This window comes from Artibeus jamaicensis, unplaced genomic scaffold, assembly GCF_021234435.1.
Source record: "Artibeus jamaicensis isolate MK-2021 breed Jamaican fruit bat unplaced genomic scaffold, CSHL_Jam_final scaffold_1964, whole genome shotgun sequence".
Classification (NCBI taxonomy): Eukaryota; Metazoa; Chordata; class Mammalia; order Chiroptera; family Phyllostomidae; genus Artibeus; species Artibeus jamaicensis.
The window spans coordinates 37,333,613-37,360,184 of NW_026522030.1; the positions used below are offsets into that span (position 1 = coordinate 37,333,613).

At 38.0% G+C, this 26,572-nt stretch overlaps 1 protein-coding gene across 7 annotated transcripts in view; it reads right to left on the bottom strand.

The window, feature by feature from the left end:
- SMC5 (structural maintenance of chromosomes 5) overlaps positions 1–26,572 on the bottom strand; it is a 101,548-nt gene that overhangs the window by 60,909 nt on the left and 14,067 nt on the right. For all 7 annotated transcript variants that reach the window (XM_037157588.2, XM_037157587.2, XM_037157586.2 and 4 more), the window contains exons 4-8: positions 9,664–9,826; positions 6,928–7,062; positions 5,413–5,553; positions 1,929–2,090; positions 1,097–1,168 (exon numbers count right to left, since the gene is read on the bottom strand). In XM_037157588.2, the coding sequence (XP_037013483.2) occupies positions 1,097–1,168; positions 1,929–2,090; positions 5,413–5,553; positions 6,928–7,062; positions 9,664–9,826 (673 nt within the window). The remainder of the gene's footprint in view (positions 1–1,096; positions 1,169–1,928; positions 2,091–5,412; positions 5,554–6,927; positions 7,063–9,663; positions 9,827–26,572) is intronic.

The following is a 26,572-nucleotide window of genomic DNA, read 5'->3' on the forward strand; positions in this document are numbered from 1 at the left end:
CACGCAGCCCCAATCCCCTGCTGTCTCCCCCGCCTGGTCCCTTGCTCGCTCGATCACTAGGTCCAACCCTGCGCCTGGATTCCGCGCCTGAGTCTGGCTGACCGAGACCTCCTGTGCAACCCTGCTTCACCAGCCGCTGGTTTCGCCCCTTACTGGTCAGGCTGAAGAATTTGTTGTTAACGGACTTCCGAAAAGTTCAATTTTCCGTGTTCTGGCTGTGTTTTCTATTGCTAATATTTAGTTGTCTCTCAACTTGGTTGTGTGAGAAGGCACGGCACATCCACCTATGCCTCCACCTTGGCGGGAGTCCCCAGAGACTCTTAAAACTAAGAAATGTCAGGTATAAAAGACACCACATAGAAGAAATTACTCCAGCCCTACCTCCTACCCAATGTCCCCCCCACCCAACCCACACACAGACCTTGAGCAATAACACTGGCAGCCAAGCTTCTGTCAGGAAAATCTGAGGTTTATTGGTTAGAAAAATAAATGAAAGAGGCGTGGAACTTAAAGATAAAGGCAAAGAAAAAGGAGTGAGGCTGAAAACTGGGAGATTAATACAACGTTTCAACTACAAGGAATGGTCCAAGTTATATAGCTAACCCTAAGATAGAGAATTCAAAATTCAGTTCCTGAATGGTCCTGGAAAATAGAACTCCACAAATATGTGAGGATCTGTCAGCTAAAACATCCACTTTCTTGACCAATCACCCTAAAACAATTTTGCCATCAAGTCCCACTCATGAAAACAAATTTGTAATTAGGTTTTTAATGCCCTACTCTTGACATAACTAAATAAATTCCTTATAATTTAATTTCTGCTATTAAAGTAACTGAATCCAATTTTATCATTACCCAAATTAAAAACACAACAAAACAAAAACTATGGCTACACAGCTGCAAAGATCATAATGCAAATCTACGAGTAGTTTTGAGCAATTTTTCTTAATTATCCTTTGTGCAACTGGTATAATAAGAAATAAAGAATGATAAAGAACTTAGATAATTCCCAAATAAGAGACTGTCCCCAAATCCAGACCCAAACTTAAATGTTAGAGCAAATTAGCATAATAAAAATTTCAATATAAAATCTTACATGTTTATCTTTCTTTTCTATAACATCTTGTTTTTGTTTGCATTTTTGAGATGTCTCCTTAATATCTGTTGCCTGTGAGATTGAACCAAAAAGGGGAAAATTAGTTAAAAACTTAAGCAAGCAAATTATGTGCTCCCCCCATCCAAGTGTTGTTATGTAAGTTAACCCTCAATACTTTTCCATTTCTTTAAAACCAAATACATAATTATCCCCAAAAATACATTACTTGCAAATCTATATAAGGTTATTCCTGATATTGAAAAAAACAGCAGCAATATGCAGACATATTTTTTTTAATCTCCTCACACTTATTTTCTCACATTTTCACTTGATCCTAAAAACAATCCCACAGGACAGCAGGGTCCATAGTTTAAGCCATCTTCCAAAATAACCTTTGACTCCAAATCTCCCTAAAGAATGAAGGCCATGATCATCAAAGTTTAGTTATATTTTCAAAATACATGTAATATTCCAAATGCCATTATACTACTTATTCTAAGAAACAGCAAAGTTTTCTGTATCACCCTCCTCTAAAAGGGGATATATTTAGAAAGACAATATAATAAATTCACAAAAAAAGTTCAGTTTCTAAAAATACTACTTTGAATCCTCTTATAATTAAAACAATCACATTTCATTTTTCTCTTTTTGTATCTTGTATTTCTATAAAGCAGCAACCTTCCAATGGTGATGATTAGAACCTTGAAAGCCCTGTGGTGGTAAATTTTTAGTCAAAGAATTTAAGGAACCAAAGCAACAAGGAAATCTGCAAAGTATTTTTGTATGTGCTAAAATAAAATAGAGAAAGTCCAAAACTGAGCCAGAAAAGTACCTTTGCTTTGATTCGAGCCTCCAAAGTGTGACGCTGGTTTTCAATTTCTTGAATTCGACTTGTCATAGGAATCTGCCCATCTTTAAGTCTTCTGACTTCATCCTTCACTCGGTCACGAGCTAGCTTTACTTCTTCATATTCCTGACGAACATTTTCATATTCCTTGCAATTATGAAAAAAAAAAAAACAACAAAAAAAACAGAAGTTAATGCACTACTAGTTTAAACTAACACATATTCTAAAATCAAGATAGAGGCAGAAACTAAATCTATGAAAAGAGTTTTGACATCCATTTGGCGGGTGTATTAATACGAACATTTTGCCCTCTGAAACAACTTCAGAAATGGTGAACACAGACACAATGATTTACTAAGGGTCTTGATGCTCACTGAGCATTTATCTCCATCAGTAGTTTGGATCCGCTGATGTCCATCTCTTCCTGTTTCTGAAACTATAACCTACCTAATGGTTACTAAAATGAGGTTCTCCTCTAGCGTTTCAAGGAAAATGAGATACAGGAATGTATATAGAAGCAAAAGAAACTCAGTTATGAAAAATAAAAATGAAAAAAGTAGGAGACAAAAGGAAAGTTAAGTAAAAAAAACGAAAAGATGTATGCAGGTAAAAATGGTGCTTGTCATGTTATAGGAATTAATAAAAATAAGTGGAACACTAGAGAAGTAAAGAGCGAATGAGATGAAGTTAAAAAGAGAAAAGAAAAACAGAGTAAAGCAAAACAGTAAAATGAAAAGTTACCGATCTCATTCTTAAAAAGTAAAAAAAAAAAAAAAAGAAAAACCAAAGACTTCACAAAATAAGATAAAATAGGTGCAAAAAAAAATGGATGTATAAAAATGTAACGAAAACAAGCTGAAGAAAGGAAAAAGTTTAGTAATGGCATTCTGGGGTAGGGTATGATGAAGTAGGGGCATGGGTGAGGCATGGGATAGACACAAAGACAAGTGCGAATTTTTCCAATCTAGTAACAATTACTTCCATTCTAACCTTGGAACAAGCATTATAAAACTTTCTTATTCCGTTTTACCCACTGTAAAGGAATGCATTGTGGGAAGTGAATCTTTAGCCAAATTGTGCTCATAAATAGTAAAATATACATCATACAATGTTTACAGATAGTAGCCTCAGTAAAGCATGTGAAAAGATTATAGCTGAGTCTATGGCTGAATGTGGTATTAGTGGCACACTCAAAGTAAATTTTCAGTGACTGGAGGACATTCAAAAATTTAATTTCTGACTTCCAGCCAAGATGGAGGCATAGGTGGAAATACTGTGCCTCCTCACACAACCAAAATTAAGGACAACAAAGATTTAGAAACAAAAACACAACCAGAACAGACAGAAAACTGAACTGTATGGAAGTCCGACAACCACTCAACCAGACCAGTAAGAGGAGCAGAGTCGGCGGCCAGCTGAGAGGGGTCGCAGCAGGAAAAGGTGGTGGCTGCTACACCCGGGCCCAGGAGCACAAGCGGCGCAGGGCTAGCAGACCAGGGGCATAGGGAGGAAGCAAGCAGAGCTCGCAAAATGGTGTGACTTCCATCACACATTCACATGCAGATAAATAAGGCAAAAGCAGGCAGCGAGCCAGACCGTGCAACTCAGGGCCCCAGCTATGGGAAGCAGACTAAAAGCACTGATTGAAAAGGTGCCAGGAAACTCCCAGCCTCACAGGAGAATTTGCTGGAGAGACCCACAGGGTCCTAGAATGTACATGAGCCCACCCACCAGGAACCAGCACCAGAAGGGCCCATTTTGCTTGGGGGAAGCGGCACAAGGTACTGAAATCCGAGAGCAGAGCAAGCACCATTGTTCCCCTCTCTGACCCCGCCCCCACATACAGTGTCACAACCCAGGGACTTGGGTTGCCCCACCCTGGTGAACACTTAAGGCTCTGCCCCTCACTATGTAACAGGGGCTGGGGGGACCTGACCACCCCCCAAAAATGGCTCAAATGGAAGAACAGATCAAAGCCCCAGAGCCAATACATCTAAGAGACCAAGAGATAGCCAACCTATCAGATGCAAGTTCAAATCACTGGTGATCAGGATGCTCACAGAACTGGTTGATTTTAGTCACAAACTGGATGAATAAATGAAGGCTACAATAAGTGAAATGAAGGAAAATGCACAGGGAACCAACAGTGATGGAAAGAAAACTGGGACTCAAATCAATGGAGTGGACCAGAAAAAAGAAAGAAACAACCAAACAGAACAGAATGAAGAAACAAGAATTCAAAAAAAATGAGGAGAGGCTTAGGAACCTCCAAGACATCTTTAAATGTTCCAACATCTGAATTACAGGGGGACCAGAAGGGGAAGAGGAAGAACAACAAGTAGAAAAATTATTTGAACAAGTAATAAAGGAGAACTTCCCCAATCTGGCACAGGAAACAGAATTCCAGGAAATCCAGGAAGCTCAGAGAATCCCAAACAAGTTGGACCCAAGGAGGAACACACCAAGGCACATCATAATTACATTACCCAAGATTAAAATGAAGGAGAGAATTCTAGAAGCAGCAAGAGATAAGGAGGCAGTGACTTATACAGAGGAGTTCCCATCAGACTGTCAGCTGATTTCTCAAGAGACCTTACAGGCAAGAAGGGGCTGGAAAGAAGCATTCCAAGTCATGAAAGGCAAGGACCTACATCCAAGATTGCTCTATCCAGCAAAGTTTTCTTTTAGAATGGAAGGGCAGATAAAGTGCTTCTCAGATAAGGTCAAGTTAGAGTTTATCATCACCAAACCCTTATATGATATGATATGTTAAAGGGACTTATCTAAGAAAAAGATAAAAAATATTAACAGTAAAAAGACAGCAAACTCATGGTTATTAACAACCACACCTAAAACAAGAGCAAACTAAGGAAACAACTAGAACAGGAACAGAACCACAGAAATGGAGATCCCATGGAGAATTAGTAACAGGGGAGTGGGAGGAGGAAAGAGGGGTAAAAGGTACAGAGAATTACTAGCATAGACAATAGGTAGAAAATAGATGGGGAAGGCAAGAGTAGTGTGGGAAATGTAGAAGCTAAAGGACTTATGACACATGGACATGAACTAAAGGGGGGAAGGGAGGAGGGGGTATGCGGGGTGGAGGGGAACGAAGGAGGAAAAATGGGACAGCTGTAATGGCATAATCAATAAAATATATTAAAAATAGGCAAAAAGCAGCACAAGAAAAATTTTTAAAAATTTAATTTCTACATGAGTGAACATTTTTAGATCTTAACAAAACTATCTTTAAGGATTAAAATCTGAAAGGAATCCCACATTTGAGTTCTTAGACTTGTTACTTGTTATTACATCACACAACTATATAATAACGCAAAAAGATAAATTTTATTACATGTGATATAAAGCAAAAATGAACAGAAGCAGATAATTTGAATTTCAGCCCTCCTTTATAACTTTTCTGCTACTTAAAGAATCACTATTTTAGCCTCTAACAATTAAGACTTACCACCCATGGCCTTTTTGCTTCAAGCATCTCAATCAAATCTAAGTGTCGCTTACGTTCATAGAACCTCTCCACATCTTGTTTATATCTTTCATTTCTTTGAATCATTTTCTCTAGGTACTCAGTTTTTTCTTTGCATGAGGTCTAAAATAAATATTTGTTTAAACAATCAGTTTAACTGAAAAGACAACAGGTCATAAAAATAAAAAATGTATGACACTAACAAATTTCACAATAAAGAATTCCATAGACGTTGTTAAGTACTATGTAAAATTAACACACACATAAGTTATGCATGTTAGGCTCTAGGCTCTAAAATTCATTACTTGTGTAACTGTGAGGAAGCCTTGCCATGTGTCACTGAGCCTGGACCTCCTGTCTAAAGAAAGGTCTCTGCCTCATTCATCTCAAGGGTAGAAGCAACTCACTTGCTATAGGTGAAAGTTCAACAATAGCTATAATGTGATTTGCAAATGAAAATACTATCATTAATGTTATGAACACCCATGACTTAAGGACTTAGAAGATAAAGGAAAGCTAAAATTTAGTTCTTAAGTTGCAAAACAGAGTAACAAATACAAAGATGTACTTAGAATTTAGTAGAATATACTCTTGTCATTTCTCAAGACAGTGGGAAGTTTCAGTAAGTGTTTCAGATGGGAATATTAGATTTTGATATGGGAAAAGGGAAAAGGTAAAAGGACTGATGGAGTACCTGCAGTAAGATAAAATAATAACTACAACACCTTTGATCATTTATTCTAAGTAAGTGCAATAATAAAAATAATATTAAATTATAACAACACATGATCAAGCACTGATAGTTACAGTTTGAGAAAAAGTGTCAGTTTACAGGATTACTTATTAAAAAGACTTATTAATATGTTTTAGTTGCTGGCCCCTGAAAAATGATTCATTAAACAAAAGACCTTTACAAACAATATGCAAAAAAGGTATTTTAAATATATATGTTTTATTAAAGTTGAAAATAAAAACTCCACACTACTACTAAATGTATAGTTGTCTTACAAAGTCCACCCTCATGCAACTGAAAAAATATGAGTATAGTTGTCTTACAAAGTCCACCCTCATGCAACTGAAAAAATATGAGCACTGGTTCAATAGAGACACAATATTAAAAGCTGTTTGGTGGCTGCTGCATTACACAGAACCTTCCACATTGCCTGGCATATGGGAGGCATTTAACAAATATTAAATGAGTAAGAGAATAATCCTTACACTCCCGAGAGGAAAAAAAAAACTTTATAATACTATCAGTCCTTAGAAATTCAATTAATAACATATATTTAGTGAAATGATAGTCAAATTTTTCAAAGTTTACATTTAGCAAATCCATTCTCACTTTTTGTCACCTAATTAATGTTAGCAATACAAGCCTATGTGAAAAAAAAACCCCACAAATATATGAATTTACTCAATGAATTAGAATTCACTTTCCCACATCTTGAGAAATGGAAATTAATGAGGGATAAAAATGAGTCATCCATTTATAAATACCTCTAGTTGTTTTTCTTTTTCCCTGAAGTTTTTGAGCTCACAGTGGTATCTGTGCATTTCTGGAGGACCAATTGATTTCTCAGTAGCTTCAAGTAGTTCAATTTTACTGAGTTTAGCAAATTCTCCAACTTTATCCTAGAACACAAACCTTAAATATCAGCAACAATTATCATTTACAAATACCTTCAAAACACACTTCACTCAATGATCACAGTCATCAAGATAAAATAAATTTTTATTTTGAGATGTGTTCTTAATATGAACTCTGTCCTTTCACATATATTCTTTAAAATAAAACTAAACTTAGGATATAAACTGTCATCCTTTTGAAAACCTTTAAACAAATTTATACATGAACACCTTGTTATACCATGCATAACAATCAACTCAAAATGGATTAAAGACTTAAATGTTAGACTCAAAACCAAAAAATCCTAGAAAACATAGGAAGTAAAATCTCAGGTATTTCTTGTAGCAACATTTCCCCCAATATATCCCTCTAGACTAGGAAAACAAAAAATATATATAAATAGGACTACATCAAACTAACAGTTTCTGCACAGCAAAGGAAACCATCAGTAAAATGAAAAGACAACCGACTGAATGGGAGAAGATATCTGCCAATGATACATCTGATAATGGGCTAATAGCCAAAATTTATAAAGAATTTACAAAACTCAACACCAAAAACACAAAGAGCCCCATTAAAAAATGGGCAAAGGACCTGAAGAGACACTTCTCTAAACAAGACATACAGATGGCCCAATCATCATATGAAAAGATTCTCAATGTCCCTAACCATGAGAGAAATGCAAATTAAAACTACACTGAGATAATCACACATTTGTCAAAATAGCTATCATCAGTAAGGGAACCCTTGTGCACCATTCATTGGTGGAAATGCAGATTGGTGCAGGCACTGTGGAAAGGAGTATGGAATTATGTCAAAAAATTAAAACTGAAGCTGCCTTATGACACAGTGATTCCAATTCTGGGAATGTAGCTAAACAAACCCGTACCACTAATTCGAAAGAATATATGCACCCCTATGTTCAGTGGAGCTTTATTTACAAATAGCCAAGATTTGGAAGTAACTCAAGTGCCCATCAATAGATGAGTGGACAAAAATGCTGTGGTACATTTACACAATGGAATACACTTGGCTGTGGAAAAACGAAGGAAATCTTACCTTTTGAGATAGCATGGATTGACATGGAGAGTATTATGCTAAGTGAAATAAGCCAGTCAGAAAAAGACAAATACCATATAATTTCACTTATATGTAGAATCTAATGAACAAAATAAACTAATAAAATAGAAACAGACTCCTAGATACAGAGAACAGACTGACAGCTGTCAGAGGGAAGGTAGGGTTGAGGGACAGGGTGAAAAAGGTGAAGGGATTAAGTAAAAAGAAAAGACAAATCACTCTAAAACAAACAAAAAACCCTCACAGACACAGACAAACAGTATGTTGCTTTCCAGAGGGAAAGGGGGGTTAGGGGCTAGAAGAGGGTAAAGGGAGAGTAACTGGTGATGAAAAGAGACTTGACGGGGTTGTGAACACACAATATAATATACAGATGATGTGTTCTACCCCCTGTGAAACCAACATAATTTTATGAATCATGTCATTCCAGTAAAGTCAATACAAATTCTATGTCAATATTTTCTGGCTGAAAGGTTTATATTCACATAATAAAGTTTGGAATAAAAGAAAAAATAGTCCCCTGAATGGAAATAATCATGTATTATGCATCAATTGGAATGTTAAAAAAAGAAGCAATTTTAAACATCTACTTCTAGAAATCATCTGACATCAACTGATAAATGATTTCTAATTTTAATTGATATAAACATGTAATCAAATCACCGTTTATGAAGAAAAAAATGAACTACAAGTCAGTTAGTTACTAGACAGCATTCCAAAACAAATTTAAAACGTATTTGATTTTAACAGTTAACATGCATCACCAAGATGTTTTATTTTTACTGAACATATTTAAAGTATATAAAGGTTTCACAAAGCATGTCAAAAGATTTAAGAGTTTTAGTATATCAAATATCTTACACAAAATCACTGATTAACTTGTTAACAAAATTTTATGAGCCCACAAATGGAAGAACATAATTCAAGCTACTCTCTGTACTTTTAATACAACTTTATTACCTGAACAATACTCTAATAACATAGACTTTTTAATTAATTGAAAATTTCTAAGTTACTAGAAGATAAGGTTATACTTTAAGACAGTGATTTTTCACTTTCTATAAAGTAAAGGTTATACTTTAAGACAGTGATTTTTAAATCAGGAATTTAAAAATTCCTAAGAATTTTTAAAATATACAACACCTAACTATTCAGTCAGGGGCACGGACTTTTTTCCCCTTAGATTGTCAAATAAAAAATGGTGACAACCAACATAATCATAGCTGTCCAGTGTGGATGAATCAAAATTATACCTTTTTTTTTGGTCCAATGGGCAAAAATGTTTTTTGGTGTAACACAGAGAAGTTAATAATTAGTTTATGTGTGCCAGGAGATGAAAAAGGTTGAAACTTGCTGTTGTAAGAAATGCCACCTTTTAAAAAGAATGGTTAGTATTAAGACTACTATGCTCAGTTTAAAGAGTAATCTTTACAATATCCCTGAAAAGGTATTTATATCCTTAAACAGCATAAAAAGGAAACATTATTTACAAAGGTCTTCCAGCTTCACATTTAATTCTCTCGTACCTGAGGTAGAAACTGGCAAAGATTTCCCACTTGAATGTTTAAGGCTGCAACTTTTTCTTCTACTGTTTTCTGGGTAGTTGATTTTTTGTTGATGTACCAAAAGGACTGATTTTTTGCCACATCAATCTCACGGGTAATTATAAGATTTCCAGAAGTCCTGAACCTAGTTAAAAAATAATTGTAAAATCTTTACATTCAAAATAATACAGTATTTCAGAAATAAAGTTTCCAAAATTCTCTTGCACCAAAGGTTGCTGATAGGATTATTATTATAATTTTTTTGCTTTTGATATTTTGGTCCCTCTAAAGAAGGAAACATTGACATTTTATTAGTAATAACACATGATTTAATACTCTTTCAACATTCAGAATCGTTTAAACTTAAAATCAAATGCCAATACTAACTCCTAAACACTGCCAGAAGATTTGCATATCTGGAGTTATTTATCCTTTAATCATTATGCTATTCTTCAATCAAATGTACTGACTGCAATTCTAAATTGGCTGGTATATAAGAGCATGTAACAGTTAAACCTTGAAAATCCCTCTACTTGGAAAATGTATGAATGAAACCAACTCTTGCGTATGCATTTCCAGACAGCAAAACTAGCCTGTATCACATGGCTACACGAGAACATTAAATGATAAAAAATTTGGAAGAAGGGTATTTACTTATTTCTTGCTTTTAGAAGTACTACTGATCCACACCTCCCATCTATCCATCTATCTTCTTCACTGGGAATCAGCAGTATGTGGAAGAAAGATAAATTATTGGTATCCAGTAGCTATATGACAATAATTTATAAATGCTGTATGTACAGATTATACCATAATCAACACTCTCCAAGCAGTAAAATTTTGGGAACCAAAAAAAAAAATGTAGTTTTAAATTTACATTCCCAACATAATGAGTAATAAAGACTCCTTTTTGATTGTCTTGCTACAAACAAAAATTAATAATAAAATGCTGAAACATCTTCATAAATGCACTTATAAGTTAGCATGAACAAAAGGTAGTCTGGTCAAAAATCCCAAGTAGGAACCCAGGAGTGAAAAAATGAGGGCATCTGGCAAACCAAGTAAGCTTGCACATTCATTTTCAAGATATAACAGGAGAGGGGCATTGCAGACACGCTCAGAGCTACAAAGGTAGTGAGTCTATAGCCCAAAGGCTATACCTTCAATGTAAGAACAAACCACCTGCACCACCTCTACCACCACCATCACCACTACCTGCACCACCACCACCACTTCCCACCTGCACCAGGGTGAATTGCCTGTCTTAAACAATAGCTTGAACTGTGAAACAAGCGAAAAACCTCCCCCAAGAGTTACTGAACAGTCAGTCTCAAATAGAGTTGTATCCTGAAGTTAAATGACATACCTAAGGAGGTTCAAAACCCCTCAAACTGAGAGTTCTATATATTGTGATCCTGGATTTAAAGTGTCCAATGGTCTCTGACAGAAATTAATAAAAACTCCCTCTGTAGGAAATCTGCCTTTACCCTCAAAGAATTAACACAGATACAGTCCAAAGATAAAGGAGTATCTCTCTGGCTCAATGGCAAAACACACACATGAATGTGCACACGCATGCATGCACACAGTGTCAAGAACAAGAACTAGCAGAGGTGGCAGAAAAGGAAAATCATATTAGAATTAATGGACTCCAGAATAAATTATGTACATTTAACATATTTTAAGAAAAGACTGAAAACATAAGCAAACAATAGGAACATCTGAAAAAGAACCAAAGAGAAATGGAGCTAGAATGTCACACAGAGACATAAAAAGAAGAAAAATATGGAAGATGTTAAAAGACATGGATGTATGACTAAGAAAGCCTAACATTACACAAATAAGAGTTCTAAAAGTGAGGGAGACAGAATAGGTCAGAGGTAATATTTGAGGATTTATTAAACAGATGAATTTTCCAAATCACATATTGAGGAAGCTCATTAAATCCCAAACAAAATAAAAAATAAACCCACACCTAAATATATAATGTAAAGTTAATAAAACACCAAAAGAGATGCAATTTCAAAATCCTCTTGACAAAAAAATTACTATGAGAGAAACCAAGAGTAGATGCACAACTGAAGATAAAATTATACTTTGCATGTGCTGAAAAATATCAATGTAAAATTTTATATCTAGCAAATACAATTGTCAAGAGCAAAATAACATCATTTTCAGACCAAAACTATGTATTCCACTAGAAGACCCTCATTAAAGGAAACTTTAAAGAATGTCCTCTAGGAGAAAGAGATCCCAAAGGGAAGAACACAAAGAGAAGAAAAAAATAAAAAGCAAGGCAAAAAGAAAATATGTGGGGTAATTCCAAACGAACACTAACAGTATAATAGTTATCTTGAAAGGTTTAAAAATAAGATCAAATTAAAATAGCATATAAGTTCAGAGAAGATGTTATGATTAAAATAATAGTACTTCAAGGTCTTATTCAGTAGGAAGATGAAGATATTTAATTAACATTAGACACTAAAGTGTTTATGTTAAGGGACCTCTGGTCAAGATGGCAGAGTAGGCAAAAGCTGTGCTCACCTTCTCCCAGGATCACATCAAAACTATAGAAAAACCATCATTGATAACCACCTTAAGACTAGCTGAACAAAAGTCCTACAATGAAAGACACAAAGAAGAAGCCACAAAGAGACCAGTAGGAGGGGCAGAGACATAGAATGGGCAGGTTCCAGACCCATCGTGTGGCAGTTAAATAACAGGAAGTATATCTTGGCTCCAGGGGTCCCCCCAGAGGAGCACACAGGCTCTCGGCTCCAAAACCAGGTCCCCAGCCTAGGGCCATGTGCTGGGAAGAGAAGTCCCTATAACAGCTGGCTGTAAAAACCAGCATGGATTGCACCTGAGTGAGACACAAGTCTGCTGGAGTCCCAGACGCTCCTCTTGAGGGGCCTATGCAAATCACATGCTTACAGACACTCACCTGCTCTGTGAGACTCCAGTGCGGAGCAGCAGCTTAAAAAGCACCAGGGACATAAGGGGAGAAACAAAATCGACTCGCTTCAGAGGGACAGCTGGGACTGGAGTCATGGTGGCTTTCTCTTGGGATGTAAAGTGCTGGTGCCATGACTCTTTTGCTGACCCCTTTCCAACAGGCCAGTTAGGGCAACCAGGTGCGAAATCTGTGATCTCCATTAACCTCATTAACACTATTTTTGCTGCTTGTTGATCCCCCAAGGCCACACCCAAATCAAGCACTAGCTCAAGACACTTCTAGAAGCTTTTCCACCCAAGCAGCCGGCCTACACTAGTGCTATAGATTTCCTAAAATCTCTCAAAGTCCTCAAGACTGCAAACAAACAGCAGCTGCATTCAGTGTGCCCTGTACCTCTTGCTAAATACCCTCAAGCCCAGCACAAGCAGCACCAGGTCTCAACTTGCATCTTAATGCCCATCAGGTGGTCCCGAGACTGGAAAAAGCTGCAGCCTGTATTTGTCTGGAATTTAGCTTCAACTAGAAGCAGCTGGCCTCAGCTCACACTGTGGCATCCAACAAAGGGTCCTGAGCACAGCATTAGTGGCAGCCAGCCTCGGTTTGCAGCATAGCCTCTCCCAAGCACCTCTAAGACCAGCACGTAAACTAACCACAGACTACTTTGTAGGTCCCACTAGGTAGACGCAGGCCAGGCACAAATACAGATAATCAAAACCTGCACTACCTAGGAGTCTCTAGAAGCAACAAACCCAGTGGCCGGCTTCACAGCACACTGGAGCATACCTGACCAGCTCCACAAACAACACCTGAAGTGTGGATTCAGATGGCACCAGAGCCCTGCTAAACCAACTCCTACTCTGTTCGGTAAGCCCCCACACAACAGCTTGTCTGCTGTAGTTACCGTGAGCCCTCACAGCCAGTCCATATGAAGGTCAATCCCATCCACTGATGTGCCAACAGCAATCAAGGCTCAGCTACAATAGGATGGCACACACAAGCCACACAAGTAGTACTCCTAGAGCAATGGGCTCAGATGAACAGAGAGACTGTGCCACTGGGCCTCACAGGACATCTACAACTTAAAACCACTCTGCCAAGCCTAGGAGACATAGATCTACCCAATACATACAAACAAACAGGGAGTCACCCAAAATGAGGAGACAAAAACATATCCCAAATCAAAGAACAGGACAAAACTCCAAAAAGAACTAAATGAAATGGAGAAAAGCAATGAACATGATTTTAAAGGTGCTCAATAAACTTAGGAGGACACATAGATGAACTCAGTGAAAACTTCAACAAAGATATGGAAATCATTAATACATTAGAGGGAATAAACAGATTAGTTGAAGCAGAGGACAGAATCAGCAATTAGAAGACAAAGGCTCAGAAAACACCCAATCAGAACAGCAAATGATAAAAGAATTTTTAAAAATGAGGACAGTTTAAATGACATCTGGAAAAACAACATATGTTAACAGCATTCACATCTCAGGGGAACCAGAAAGAGGAGAAAGAGCTAGGAATTGAAAACCTATCTGAACAAATAATGATGGAAAACTTCTCTATCCTGGCAAAGAAAACAGACATACAAGTTCAGGAAGCACAGTGGTCCCAAACGGGATGAAAGCAAAGAAGTCCACACCAACACACATCCTAAGTAAAACCCAAAATTGAAAACAGAATTTTAGACTTCCGCCAAGATGGAGGTATAGATGCCGTACCTCCTCACACAACCAAGTTTAGGGACAACTAAATATGAGCATCAGAAAACACAACCAGAACACGGAAAATTGAACTTTTTGGAAGTCCGGTAACAACAAATTCTTCAGCCCGACCGGTAAGGGGCGAAACCGGCGTCTCGTGAGGGGTTGCACAGGACTCCGGTCGGACGGACCCAGGCGCAGAATCCAGACGCGCGAATCCAGACGCACGGGTTCCAAACCCAGGATTGGACCTAGTGAGCGACCGAGCAACCCACCGGGTGAGCTACTGCTGAGGAGACAGTGGGGAGGTGGGGCTGCATGTTGACTGCGGTTGCCTATCTGTGGGCGAGCGGACAGGCGAGGGAGTGGGCGCTTGGACCGGGCCCGGCGGTCCCCGGCGGTCCCCGTGGCTTGCGGCAGTAGAGGGCGCCGCCATATCCCCGCTCTGACCACGCCCCCACATACAGCGTCACAATCCAGCGACCTGGGAGTCCAAGGCGCCGCTTCTCCCGCTTAAAGGGCCAGAACAGACCAAAAATGTCGCAGAAAGACCTCAGAGCCCCAGAGATAAATCTAAGCGACGAAGAAATAGCAAAACTCTCAGACGCACAGTTTAAAACACTGGTCATCAGGTTCCTAACAGATCTGGTTGATTATAGCCACAAATTAGAGAAACATATGAAGGCTAAACTAAGGGAAATGAATGGAATTCCACAGAAAACCCATAGAGATGAAAAGGAAACTGGGACTCAAATCAATGAAGTGGCCCAGAAGAAAGCAAATAATGGCCAAACAGAAAAGAGTCAAGGAGCAAGAATTCAAAGAAATGAGGAGAGTCTTAGGAACCTCCAGGACATCTTTAAACGCTCCAATATCCGAATTATAGGGGTACCAGAAGGGGGAAAGACACAACCACCAGTGGAAAAATTATTTGAACAAATAATAAAAGAAAATTTCCCCAATCTGGCAAAGGAAATAGACTTCCAAGAAATCCAAGAAGCTCAGAGAGTACCAAAAAAGTTGGACTCAAGAAGAAACACACCAAGGCATATCATAATTACATTAGCCAAAATTAAAATGAAGAAGAGAATCCTAGAAGCAGCAAGAGCTAAGGGGACAATCACCTACAAAGGAGTCCCCATCAGACTGTCAGCAGATTTCTCAAAAGAGACCTTACAGGCAAGAAGGGGCTGGAAAGAAATATTCCAAGTCATGAAATCTAAAGACCTACAACCAAGATTGCTCTATCCAGCAAAACTTTTTATTTAGAATGGAAGGACAGATAAGGTGCTTCTCAGATAAGATCAAATTCAAGGAGTTCATCATCACCAAGCCCTTATTATATGAAATGTTAAAGGGACTTATCTAAGAAAAAGAAGTTAAAGAAACATGAACAGTGAAAGAACAACAAGCTCACAGTTATTAACAACCACACCTAAAACGAAAGCAAACTAAAAGGACAGCTAGATCAGGAGTGGAAACATAGAAATGAAGATCTCAAGGAGGGTTAGCAACAGGGGAGTGGGAGGAGGAGATGGGGGGAGGAGGTACAGAAAATAAGTAGCATAGACAGTAGATAGAAAATAGATGGGGGGGGCAAGAATAGCATGGGAAATATAGAACCTAAAGGACTTGGGACACATGGACATAAACTAAAGGGGGGTAATGGTGGGGATGGGGGGCAGGGTGGAGGGGAATGAAGGGGGGAATAGGACAACTGTAACAGCATAATCAATTTTAAAAAATAAATTAAAAAAAAAGAAAACAGAATTTTAAAACTATCAAGACAAAAGCAATTAGTTATGCACAGGCAAGCTCACTAAAGATTATCAGCTGATTTTTTCAACAGATAGTTTGCAGGACAGAAAGAGTGGCATGAAATATTCAAAGTACTAAAAAGCAAAGAGCTACAACCAAAATTACTCCACTCAGCAGATAACACTGAAATTGAAGGAGAGATAAAGAGCTTCACGGATAAGAAAAAGCAAAAGGAGCACCTTACCACTAAACCAGTATTACAAGAAATGTTGAAGGGACTTAAGTAGAAAAGATAAAAAATAAGATTAAAAAATATAAGGGAACAATTCTCACTGAAACAGGCAAACATAGTAAAAGCAGTGGATCAATCAACTATAAAGCTACTATTATGGCAAAAGTAGAAATATGTGTAATTGCAATAATAAATTAACAGATAAACACAAACACACAAAAGAAAAAAATGATGAAAACATAAGTTTGAAGGAGGTGTGTAAAATTTTAAGTGATTTTAGAATATGTTCAAAATTAAGTGACTAACTTAAAAAGATCGCTATAAACACAGCTTGGTATATATAAAGCACACAGAAACGTCAAACCAAAAATCTATAAGAAATATACAGGAAATAAAGAGGAAGAAATCCAAACATGACATTACAGAAAGTCACTAACATACAAGTGAAGAAAGTAAGAGAAAAGAAACAGAGAACCACAGAAACAGTTAGAAAACAACTATATACCTTTCAAAAATTATTTTAAATGTAAATAAACTAAATGCTCCAATCAAAGACCCAGTATAGCTGAATGAATTAAAAAATAAGACCTGTACATATGCTTCCTAAAGAGACAGACTTCAGATCAAAGACACACATAGAATAAAAGTAAACAAATGAAGGAACTTCTGGTCAAAATGGCGGCATAAGCAAACATGGCTTGCCACTTCGCACCACATCAAAATTGCAACTAAAATACAGAACCACCACCACTCAGAACCATCAGAAATCAAGTTGAACAGAAGACAAACAACTAGGAAATTAAAGACACATCCATCCAGACTGGTAGGAGGGGCAGAGACACGTAACAGGCTGGTCTCTCACACACGTGTGGCGGACAAAAATTCAGGAGGGATATCTCGGGAGCAAGGAGTCCCAGACCCACACCAGCCCCAAGTCCAGGGTTCCAGTGCTGGGAAGATATATCCCCAGAACTGGCTGCAAAAACCAGTGAGGACTGAGGTAAGGGAAGAAACTTCTGGAGTCCCAAGCAGTTTCTCTTAAAGAACCCATACACAGACTCACCTACTAGACTCACTCCCTCTCAGCTTCAGCACCAGGGTAGCAGCTTGAAAGGCACCAGTGGTATACAGGGGGGAACAGAAGTGCCTGGCATCAAGGTGAGCAGAGGCCACTGTTCCTTTCCTAAACCCTCCCGCCACAGAACCAGCAAGCTGGTGCCATAACTGAGACTCCATCAACCTGGCTCATACTGTTTAACTTGCCTTGGACATCCCCAAAGTCTCTGCCCCACCCAATTTATGGGCCCACCTAAGCGGCTTTTCAGTGTGAATGGCTGGTCTTTGCTCATGCTTCAAACTTCCTAAATCCTCTCAAACAAGCAACAGCGGGCCTCACTGAGCCCCAAGCCCAGCACTAGCAGCAGCCAGTCTAGACTCACAGGTTCACTTTGCCTGAGAACCTCCAAGCCCAGCACAAGTAGCAACCATCTCAGATTGCTTTATAGCCCAGGCAGGGTGGCCCTGGGCAAAACACAGGTGGGGGCTGACCTTGGCCCACACCACCTTGGCCCACACCACCTGGGAGGATCCCTGAACAGATGATCCTCCACAGAAGGCAGAGGTTGGTGTTTAAGTGGTCACTGCCAATCCCTGCAGCTGAATGGCCTGGGAAATTCCTCCCATTGATCTGCCAACAGCAACCAAGGCTCAAGTACGAGATAAGGGTATACTCAGCCCACACAATGGCACACCTTGAATACCCAAGAAAGAGGAGGCTGTGCCACTGGACCTACAGGATACCTACTACATTAGGTCGGGTTACCAAGACACGGAGTCAAAGCAGCTGTACCCAATACATAAAAACAAATACAGGGAGGCTGCCAAAACAAGCAAAGAAACATGGCCTAAATTAAAGAACAGATCAAAACTCCAGAAACAGGGCTAAACAAAATAGAGATAAACAATCTATCAGATGTGGAGTTCAAAACACTGGTTATAAGGATGCTCAAGAAATTTTGTGAGGCCCTCCACAGAATAAAGAAAGACACACTTAGAAACAAAGAATCACTAATTGAAATGAAGAACAATTTACAGCGAAACAACAGTAGAGTGGATAAAGCCAAGAGTCACATCAATGACATGGAACATAAAGAGGCAAAAAGCAAACAATCAGAACAAGAAGGAAAAAGAACCCCCCAAAGTGAGGAAAGTATAAGCTGCCTCTGGGACAACTTCAAGAGGTCCAATATTCATATCATAGGGGTACCAGAGGGGAAGAGAAAGAGCAAGAAACTGGAAATCTATCTGAAACAATAATGAAAGAAAATTTTCCTAATTTAGTGAAGGAAACAGACATGCAAGTCCAGAAAGCAGAGAGTCCCAAACAAGATGGATACAAAGAGGCCCACTCCAAGACACATCATTCTTAAAATGCCAAAGGTTAAAGACAAAGAGAGAATCTTAAAATCAGCAAGAGAAAAGCAGTTATTTACTTACAGGGGAGTTCCTGTAAGACTGTCAGCTGATTTCTCACAAGCAACTTTTCAGGCTAGAAGGGACTGACAAGAAACATTCAATGTCATGAAAAGCAGGGACCTACAGCCAAGATCGCTCTACCCAGCAAAGATAACATTTAGAATTGAAGGGGCGATAAAGACCCTCAAGACAAGAAAAAATTAAAGTAGTTCATCATTACCAAACCATGATTATATGAAATGTTAAAGGGACTTATTCAATAAAAAGATCAAAACCGTGAACAATAAAATGGCAAAAAAAAAACACCCATATCAATAAATTGAATCTAAAAACCAAACTAAGCAAACAAGAAGAGCAGAAACTGAACTAAGGATACAAACAGAATTTTGATGGCTGCCAGATGGGAGGGGGGACAGGAGAATGGGTGAAGAGGTGAGGAGATTAAGAAGTACAAACAGGTAGTTACAGCATAGCCATGGGATGTAAAGGGCAGTACAAGAAGTGGAGCAGCCAAAGAACTTATACTCATGACCCATAGACATGACCAATGGTGGGAGGATTGCCTGAGGGAGCTGGTGATGCTGGGTGGGGAGGCAGCAAAGGGGAAAAAATTAGGACAACTGTAATAGTATAATCAATAAGATATAATAAAAGAAGTAAAGAAACAAAAAAGTTGTTTTATGCAAATATAAATAAAAACAGTCTGGAGTAAAACAAAGTCTGTAAAAGAAGACAAAGAAGAGCATTTCATATTGATAAAGGGATCAATACAGGAAGAGGACATAACTCTTGTAAACATCTTTGCTCCTAATATAGCAATACAGTCATAGCAGGGGACTTGAACACCCTCTTGAGCCCAAAGGATAGATCTCTGGATCAAGGAAACAGTGGCCATAAATGACACACTAGATCAGATGGATTTACTTGACATTTTACTCAAAAGCAGTAGACTATTCATTCAAGTACACATGGAAACTTTTTCAGGAGAGGTCACATGTCATGCCCAAAATCAAGTTTCGACAGATTTAAAAGTGAATTGAAGCATCTTCTCCCATCACAATGGTATAAAATTAGAAATCAATTATAAGAAGAAAACTAAAAACGCACAAACTAAAACGCAAAACTAAAAAACACAAACATATGGAGGCTAAATTATGTGCTCAATAATGAATGGGATAACAATGAGATTAAGTAACAAGTCAAAAGATACCTTGAGGCAAATAAAAATTAAAATACAATGTCCCCGAATCCATGGGACAGAGCCACAGCAAATGTAAGAGGAAAATTCACACTATACAGCTTACCTCAAAAGAGAAGATACCTCTTAAATAAACACTCTAACTTTACATCTAAAGGAACTGAAAAAAAAAAAAAAAAAAGAAAAGAAAAAGAAAAAGAACAAAGCCCAAAGAAATAATAAAGTAGTTAAAAAAAACCCGTAATACAAAAGATCAATGAAATCAAGAGCTGGTTCTCTGAATAAACAAAAGCCCTGAACCAGATGGCTTCACAGGTGAATTTTAACCAAACAGTTAAAAAGAATGAATACCTATTCATTCTTCTCAAACTATTCCAAAAAACTAAAGAGGGAAAACTCCCAAACTCATTTTACAAGTCCAGCATTACCCTGACACCAAAGCCAGACAAAAACACTACAAAAATAGAAAACTACAGGCCAATATTCCTGATGAACAAAGATGTAGAAATCCTCAACAAAATAGCAACAAACCAAATTCAGCAATACATTAAAAAGCTCATACGCCATGGTCAATGACCCAATAGGACTTATTCCCTAGATGCAAGGTTGGTTCAATATCTGCATATCAAGTATAATGTGATATATCACATAAAGAATAAAAATAATTCAAGTATATCAATAGATGTGGAAAAAGGCATTTGGCAAAATCCACATTATTTATGTAAAAACTCCCAGCAAAGTGGGAATAGAGGCAACATACCTTAACATAATAAAGGCCATATGTAACTAACACACAGCTAACCTTAGAAGACACCCTGACCCTGAACTCTAACCTCCAGAATTGTGAGAAAGCCAATTTCTGTTATTTGAGCAACTCTGTGGAACAATGGCAGCTCTACCCAACTAATACACTGGATGAATATTGGATGTGTTGCAGTCCAACCACAAGACCTGGCACAAAGCTTATGTACAGCTTCATCTGTGAGTAAATTCATGCACCAGACACCACCCTCTGAAGGTCCTGAATTGGTCATTTGGATGTATCCTGTGAGTGGGAAGGCAGATCCCCACCCTCCCCTCATGAGTCTCTTTATCCAGCTCTTCCAGCTACATTATCACCTATCTTTATCATGAAGTTTAGGGATGGAAGTTGCTCTATGTGGCATGAAGGAGGTGGCCAGGACATGAACAATACACCAAGTGGACCTAGTCATGAACGACGGCAAGACCTGTGTAACTCCTTCCTGTGTAAGGAAGGAGGGAGTATCATGAAGGCAAATTTCTCAGATGTCTTGATATCACCAAGCCACAAAGAAGCCATGGAGAATCCAGCTCAATGTCTTAAAAAAAAAAAAGAAAAACAAAACACCCCGACTTAAAGGTCTCTTAGGTGACAAAAAACACTGTACTGTAGCCTTAGTTTCCTCAAATTGGCCCAGATTTTCAGGTGTGACATCATGGGGCCACTCCTTTCTTTCAGTTAGGCTACTTGGATTTGTGTTCACACACTGTTTCTGAGCTTGACTATTGGGAAGCAGGGGCTACAGTGGAGGCTGAGACGTGAGGGGATCAAGACTTTATGTAGGGACAGGTTTCTTCCAGGGCCACTGAGGTGGCCATCACTCATAGTGGGGGTGGAGTACCTCTGAAGGCTGTAGTATCCAATTTCTCTGGCTTGCTGGAGAATAGTGGGCTTACACTAAGACACACTTAGGTGTGAAATCTTTCCTTGCCCTCACTGGTTGAGAGGTTTAGATCAAGTTACTTCAAATCTCAAAGACACAACTTCCTCATTTATAAAATGAGGAATATGATATGCAGCTCACAGGGTGCTGTGCATATATTAAGCAAAACAAGGAGGCAAAGCATTTGACATATTTAAAAAGGTCTTAAATATGTCAAAGGCATTTGACATATTTAAAAATCACAGCTGCTATGAATTCATACATCTTGGTTCTACTCAAAGCAATGCAAGTTTCTTTTCAAAAAATATCCAATGTATGTTTTCATTGTTAGTACTTGATCAAACTCTGATGACCTGGCCCTGTATAAAATAGTATTGGGGAAAAAAAACTGGTTTAATGGTCATTTATGGCTTGGATTATTATTATACAATTCTGAACAGAACTGTGTGCCTTTGCCTCCTGGTATCTGAAAATCTCTGAATCACTCAAGGCAACTGAGTCTCACTAAGTCAAGGCAGGGGGCAATGACTCATGTTTTTTTAAAACAGATAAAACTGTGCTTTCTTACTTCTCTCCCTTGCTAACGTTTAGATAGATGATGCCAGACGAGGCACCCACTTAAGGTCTCAGGGCACTGCAATGACCTCTTAATAAGCCCTGTTGACACTCAGAGTGCCAGCACTGAAAGGGATCCACACATACTACTGTGGGAAATCAGGCACAAGAAGTGAAGGTGATGGGCAACTGGAAAGTTGGAAAATTTTAGTTTAAGTATAGCTAATAAGCTTAGTAATCAATGCATGTAAAAACTATTGTTCTAGGAACTGAAGGTATGACCAACCCTGAGTCCAGAAGACCATAAGCAGTCCCACCTCTGTGCCTCAGGACTTCAAGCAATTCAGGATGTTATCTGAGATGACCACGGCCCTGGGCTAGAATGCTGCGGTTTTGTTAATCCAACTAACCTTTCCTTGAATTCCAAACCCTTTATCTACACTTTGTTCTCTTTATAAAAAGGGCCATTTTAAAACGGAATGTAAGACAGTCTGTTAGAGTACAAACCCGTGGTCTCCTCAGATCACCAACCACCTGAATAATGCACCCATAAAGATTAAATCCCAGTCTCTGCTCACTGGGCCTGGCAGGTGACAGGCACCATGAACACCAGCTTTCCCAGTTTCAAAGGCAGCCACCCATCCAAAGCTGTGCTGCCGCCCAAGGCTGTGCAGCCAGTGCCAAGGTACAGAGAGACCTCAGAGACATTCCCCGAGTTTCCTGGTGTGTGAAAAAATGAAAACAATACACAACAACAAAAACCAGCCCTGCTGGCAGCCAGACAATAATGAACTCAACTGAATGCAGAAAGTGCCCACAGAATAGAAACAATGGCTACAAGGGTCCTCCACATCCAACCACTTTTCAACAAGACACACAAGAGGCCACTCTGAAACCGAAAAATTCAACTAGTTTCCCCTTCCAACTAACAAGAGTGGCTGCCTGCTGCTCCCATACTAATGCTGACTGTAAACCCACTTTCATCTTCCTCCTTGCTAGATCATTATGGATGAAACTGAACAATAATTAATTGCAGTAATAATAATTATCAAATTATGAAGAGACCCGATCACCGAACTGCCCACCCCCTTCTTTAACTGGGGCGATCCAGAACTGCCCCTGCTTCCCCAACTCTTCCTTGGCCTCATCAGCACCATCCCAGATCTTCTGAGAAACCCCCTCAACTCCTAGTACTCAGATGCCCTGGTTCCTCTGGAGTGTCTCCATCCTTGCTGCAGTAAGTCAGATAAACCTAACTTTCATTTAAAAGAAAAAAGAAACAAAAATACGTATGGCCCGGGCTAGGTGTCTCCATTTCCAAGCAGGGCACACACCTAGGTTGTGGTGCGTTCAATCCCCAGTCAGGGCACATACAGGAGGCAATTAATCAATGTTTCTCTCTCACATCGATGTTTCTCTCCCTTCCTCTAAAATCAATAAAGCATATCCTCGACTGAGGATTAAAAAAATAATTTAAAAAAACCAAAAAAACTTGTTAAAAATTCTAATAACCACTAACAAGAATGTATTATTTTCAAAACAACAAAGAAAATTTAAACAACAAAAAAATTTAAACAAATGCCAGAGAGAAGAGGAATATAAAAAGTGGGACAAATAAAAACACAGAACAAGGCCTGACTGGTGGTGTTCAGTTGGTTGGGCGTCCTCTCACAAAGCAAAAGGCCTCCTGTTTGATTCCCAGTCAGGACACATGCCTGGGTTGTGGGTTTGGTCCCCATGGGGACGCGTTTGACAGGCAACCAATTGATGTTCCTCTCTCACACCAATGTTTCTCCCTCCCTATGTCTAAAAATAAATAAATAAAATCTTAAAAAAAACCCCACATAGTAAGACAGTAAAATAAGTTCAAGCGTACAAGTAAATTATAATAAATATAAATGGACTATATGCATTATTTAAGGCTATATTTAAAAACCCAGCTATGCATGTTTAAATGAAATACAAAAGATAAAAGACTGAAATAAATGAAAAAGTCAAAAAATATACTTTCAAAAAAAGAAAAAAACTGCTCACTACATTAATGGCAAATTAAAAAGACTCCCAGGCAAAAAGCATTAAAAAATAAAGTTAGTACATAATAATAAAAAGTTCAATTCACCAGGAAGATAGAAAAATTTGAATCTTAGTTGCAACTAACAATGTTTCAAACATAAAGCAAAAACGGACAGGACAGGGGTTACTGACAAACCTACAGAGAGGGTTAGTATAACATACTTTTCTCAGAAATTAGGAATCAATCTGACAGTTGATATGAGCAAAAATGTAAGATTTAATACTTAGTAAGCCTGAACTATGGACAAATATGGAAGACTGCCCATTCAATAGCAGACCATTCTTTCAACCAAACAAGTGACAATTATGAAAGCTCATTACAAAAAATAAGCCTAAACAAATTTCAGAGGATTAGTAATAACATAAAGACCATGTGTGCGGGTATATACACATACTATATATTTATGTGTGTGTACATACTTTTAACCACACTACTATGAAAGTAGAAATCAATAGTGAAATATAACGAGAAAATCACTGCATTAGAATTTGAAACAACTTCTAATTATAACCTCAAAGAAAATGTATTCAATATTTAGAAAAGATAAAGAGAAAAAATATTATGTACCAAAATTTGGGAGATGGAACTAAATACCAACAGGAAAATTTTAACCAAAACTATTTTTGTTAGAAAAAAACAGAAGACTGAAAATTAGTACAGGTATTCATTTCAAGAAATAAAAAAACAAGAAAACCAAAACTTTAAAGGATTAGAAAAAATGACAGTAAAAATTAATGAAATAGAAAACTGATATAAAACCCAAAACAATTTCAAAAGTTAACACATTGAAAAAGACTAATAAAACTGAAAAACCATTTTTTTCAAATCAAGAAAAAAACATGAATAAAAAAGGAAATACAACTAGGAAAAACTGAAAAAATTTTTAGAAAACTAAAAATTACCACAACTATGCAAGAAAACAAAAACTAATCAATCCCACTGCCATTAAATAAATCAAGTTAAAAATAAAAAAGAAACAAAACAAAAAACTCTAGACTCAGATGATTTTACCACTAAATTTAACCAAACATTCAAATAACTCACAAACAAAATACTGATGTAAAAATCCCAATAACACAAGACAGCAAATCTATCAATGCATCAAAAGCAAATTATGACCACTGCGCTTAATCTAAGAATGAAAAACTGGGTGAATATCAGGAAATTAATTGAACAGAAAGGAATACTCCCAACAATGTAAATGACATTTTTCAGAATCATAAAACAATCTCACTTTATTCAAGCCAAACTACCACTTTCCTGTTCCTCAGAAACAATGCCACCTCCGATCTATACATAAACTATTTTCTCTGCCCAGAATACTCTAATTCCAGTTCTTATAGTTGGCTCATTTTTATCATTCAGTTCTCAGCTCATAAGTATTTTCAACAGGCCTTCCTAAACATTCAAGGAGTAAATAAAAGCACCAGCTCCCCTCAAACCTTGTCAAGGTCAATGATGACTAAATCTTGAGCTCTGTCCTCAGTCCCTCACTTTACCACACCTATCAGCAGTATCAGACACAGATTACTCCCTCGTCGGCATTTAAAGCTTTACATTCCAGATACATTCTTCTGACTTGCAAATTCTTCAGTTTCCTTTCCTATGTTCGAACTCTAAATGCTGCATTGCAATAAGGTTTAGTTCTACCCACTCAACATTCATCTACGAGGCACCTCAAACTTTACCCAGTGGTCTACTACCTTTGAAAAGCATTGGTTCTTTTTATTGTTGGTTTATGCCTTAACATTTCTGAAATTGGGATGCACATTTTAAACTCTGTTACAGGAAGCTGCATTTTATAAGTAGTAGCACCTTAACTGAATGATATATGATTTGCTCCAACATGAACTTCTGATCTTACCCCAAAACCTCCTGTAGAAGGTTTCTCAACCTCACTTAGTAGAATCTCCACACTTAAGGATGCCAGATACTTTACAGTCCTTGATGCCTTTCTTCCCACCCTCTATCCAATTTGTGAGCAAATCCTAAACTATCTTAATCTCTCTTAGGGTTATTCTATTAGTCGTTTAACTGAAATCCAAGCTTTTGCCTCTATTCTCCTACAATCTGTTTTTCACACAGCAATCTAAATGCCACGCCTTTGCACAAATCCTGGTGGCCTCACATCTTATTGAAAACAAATGCAAAGTCTTTACATTGGCCTACAAGGCTCTGTGAGTTAGTTGGCTTCTCGATATTTTCAGATCTATCTTTTACTAGTCTCCTGTTCACTGCAATTCAGTAACACT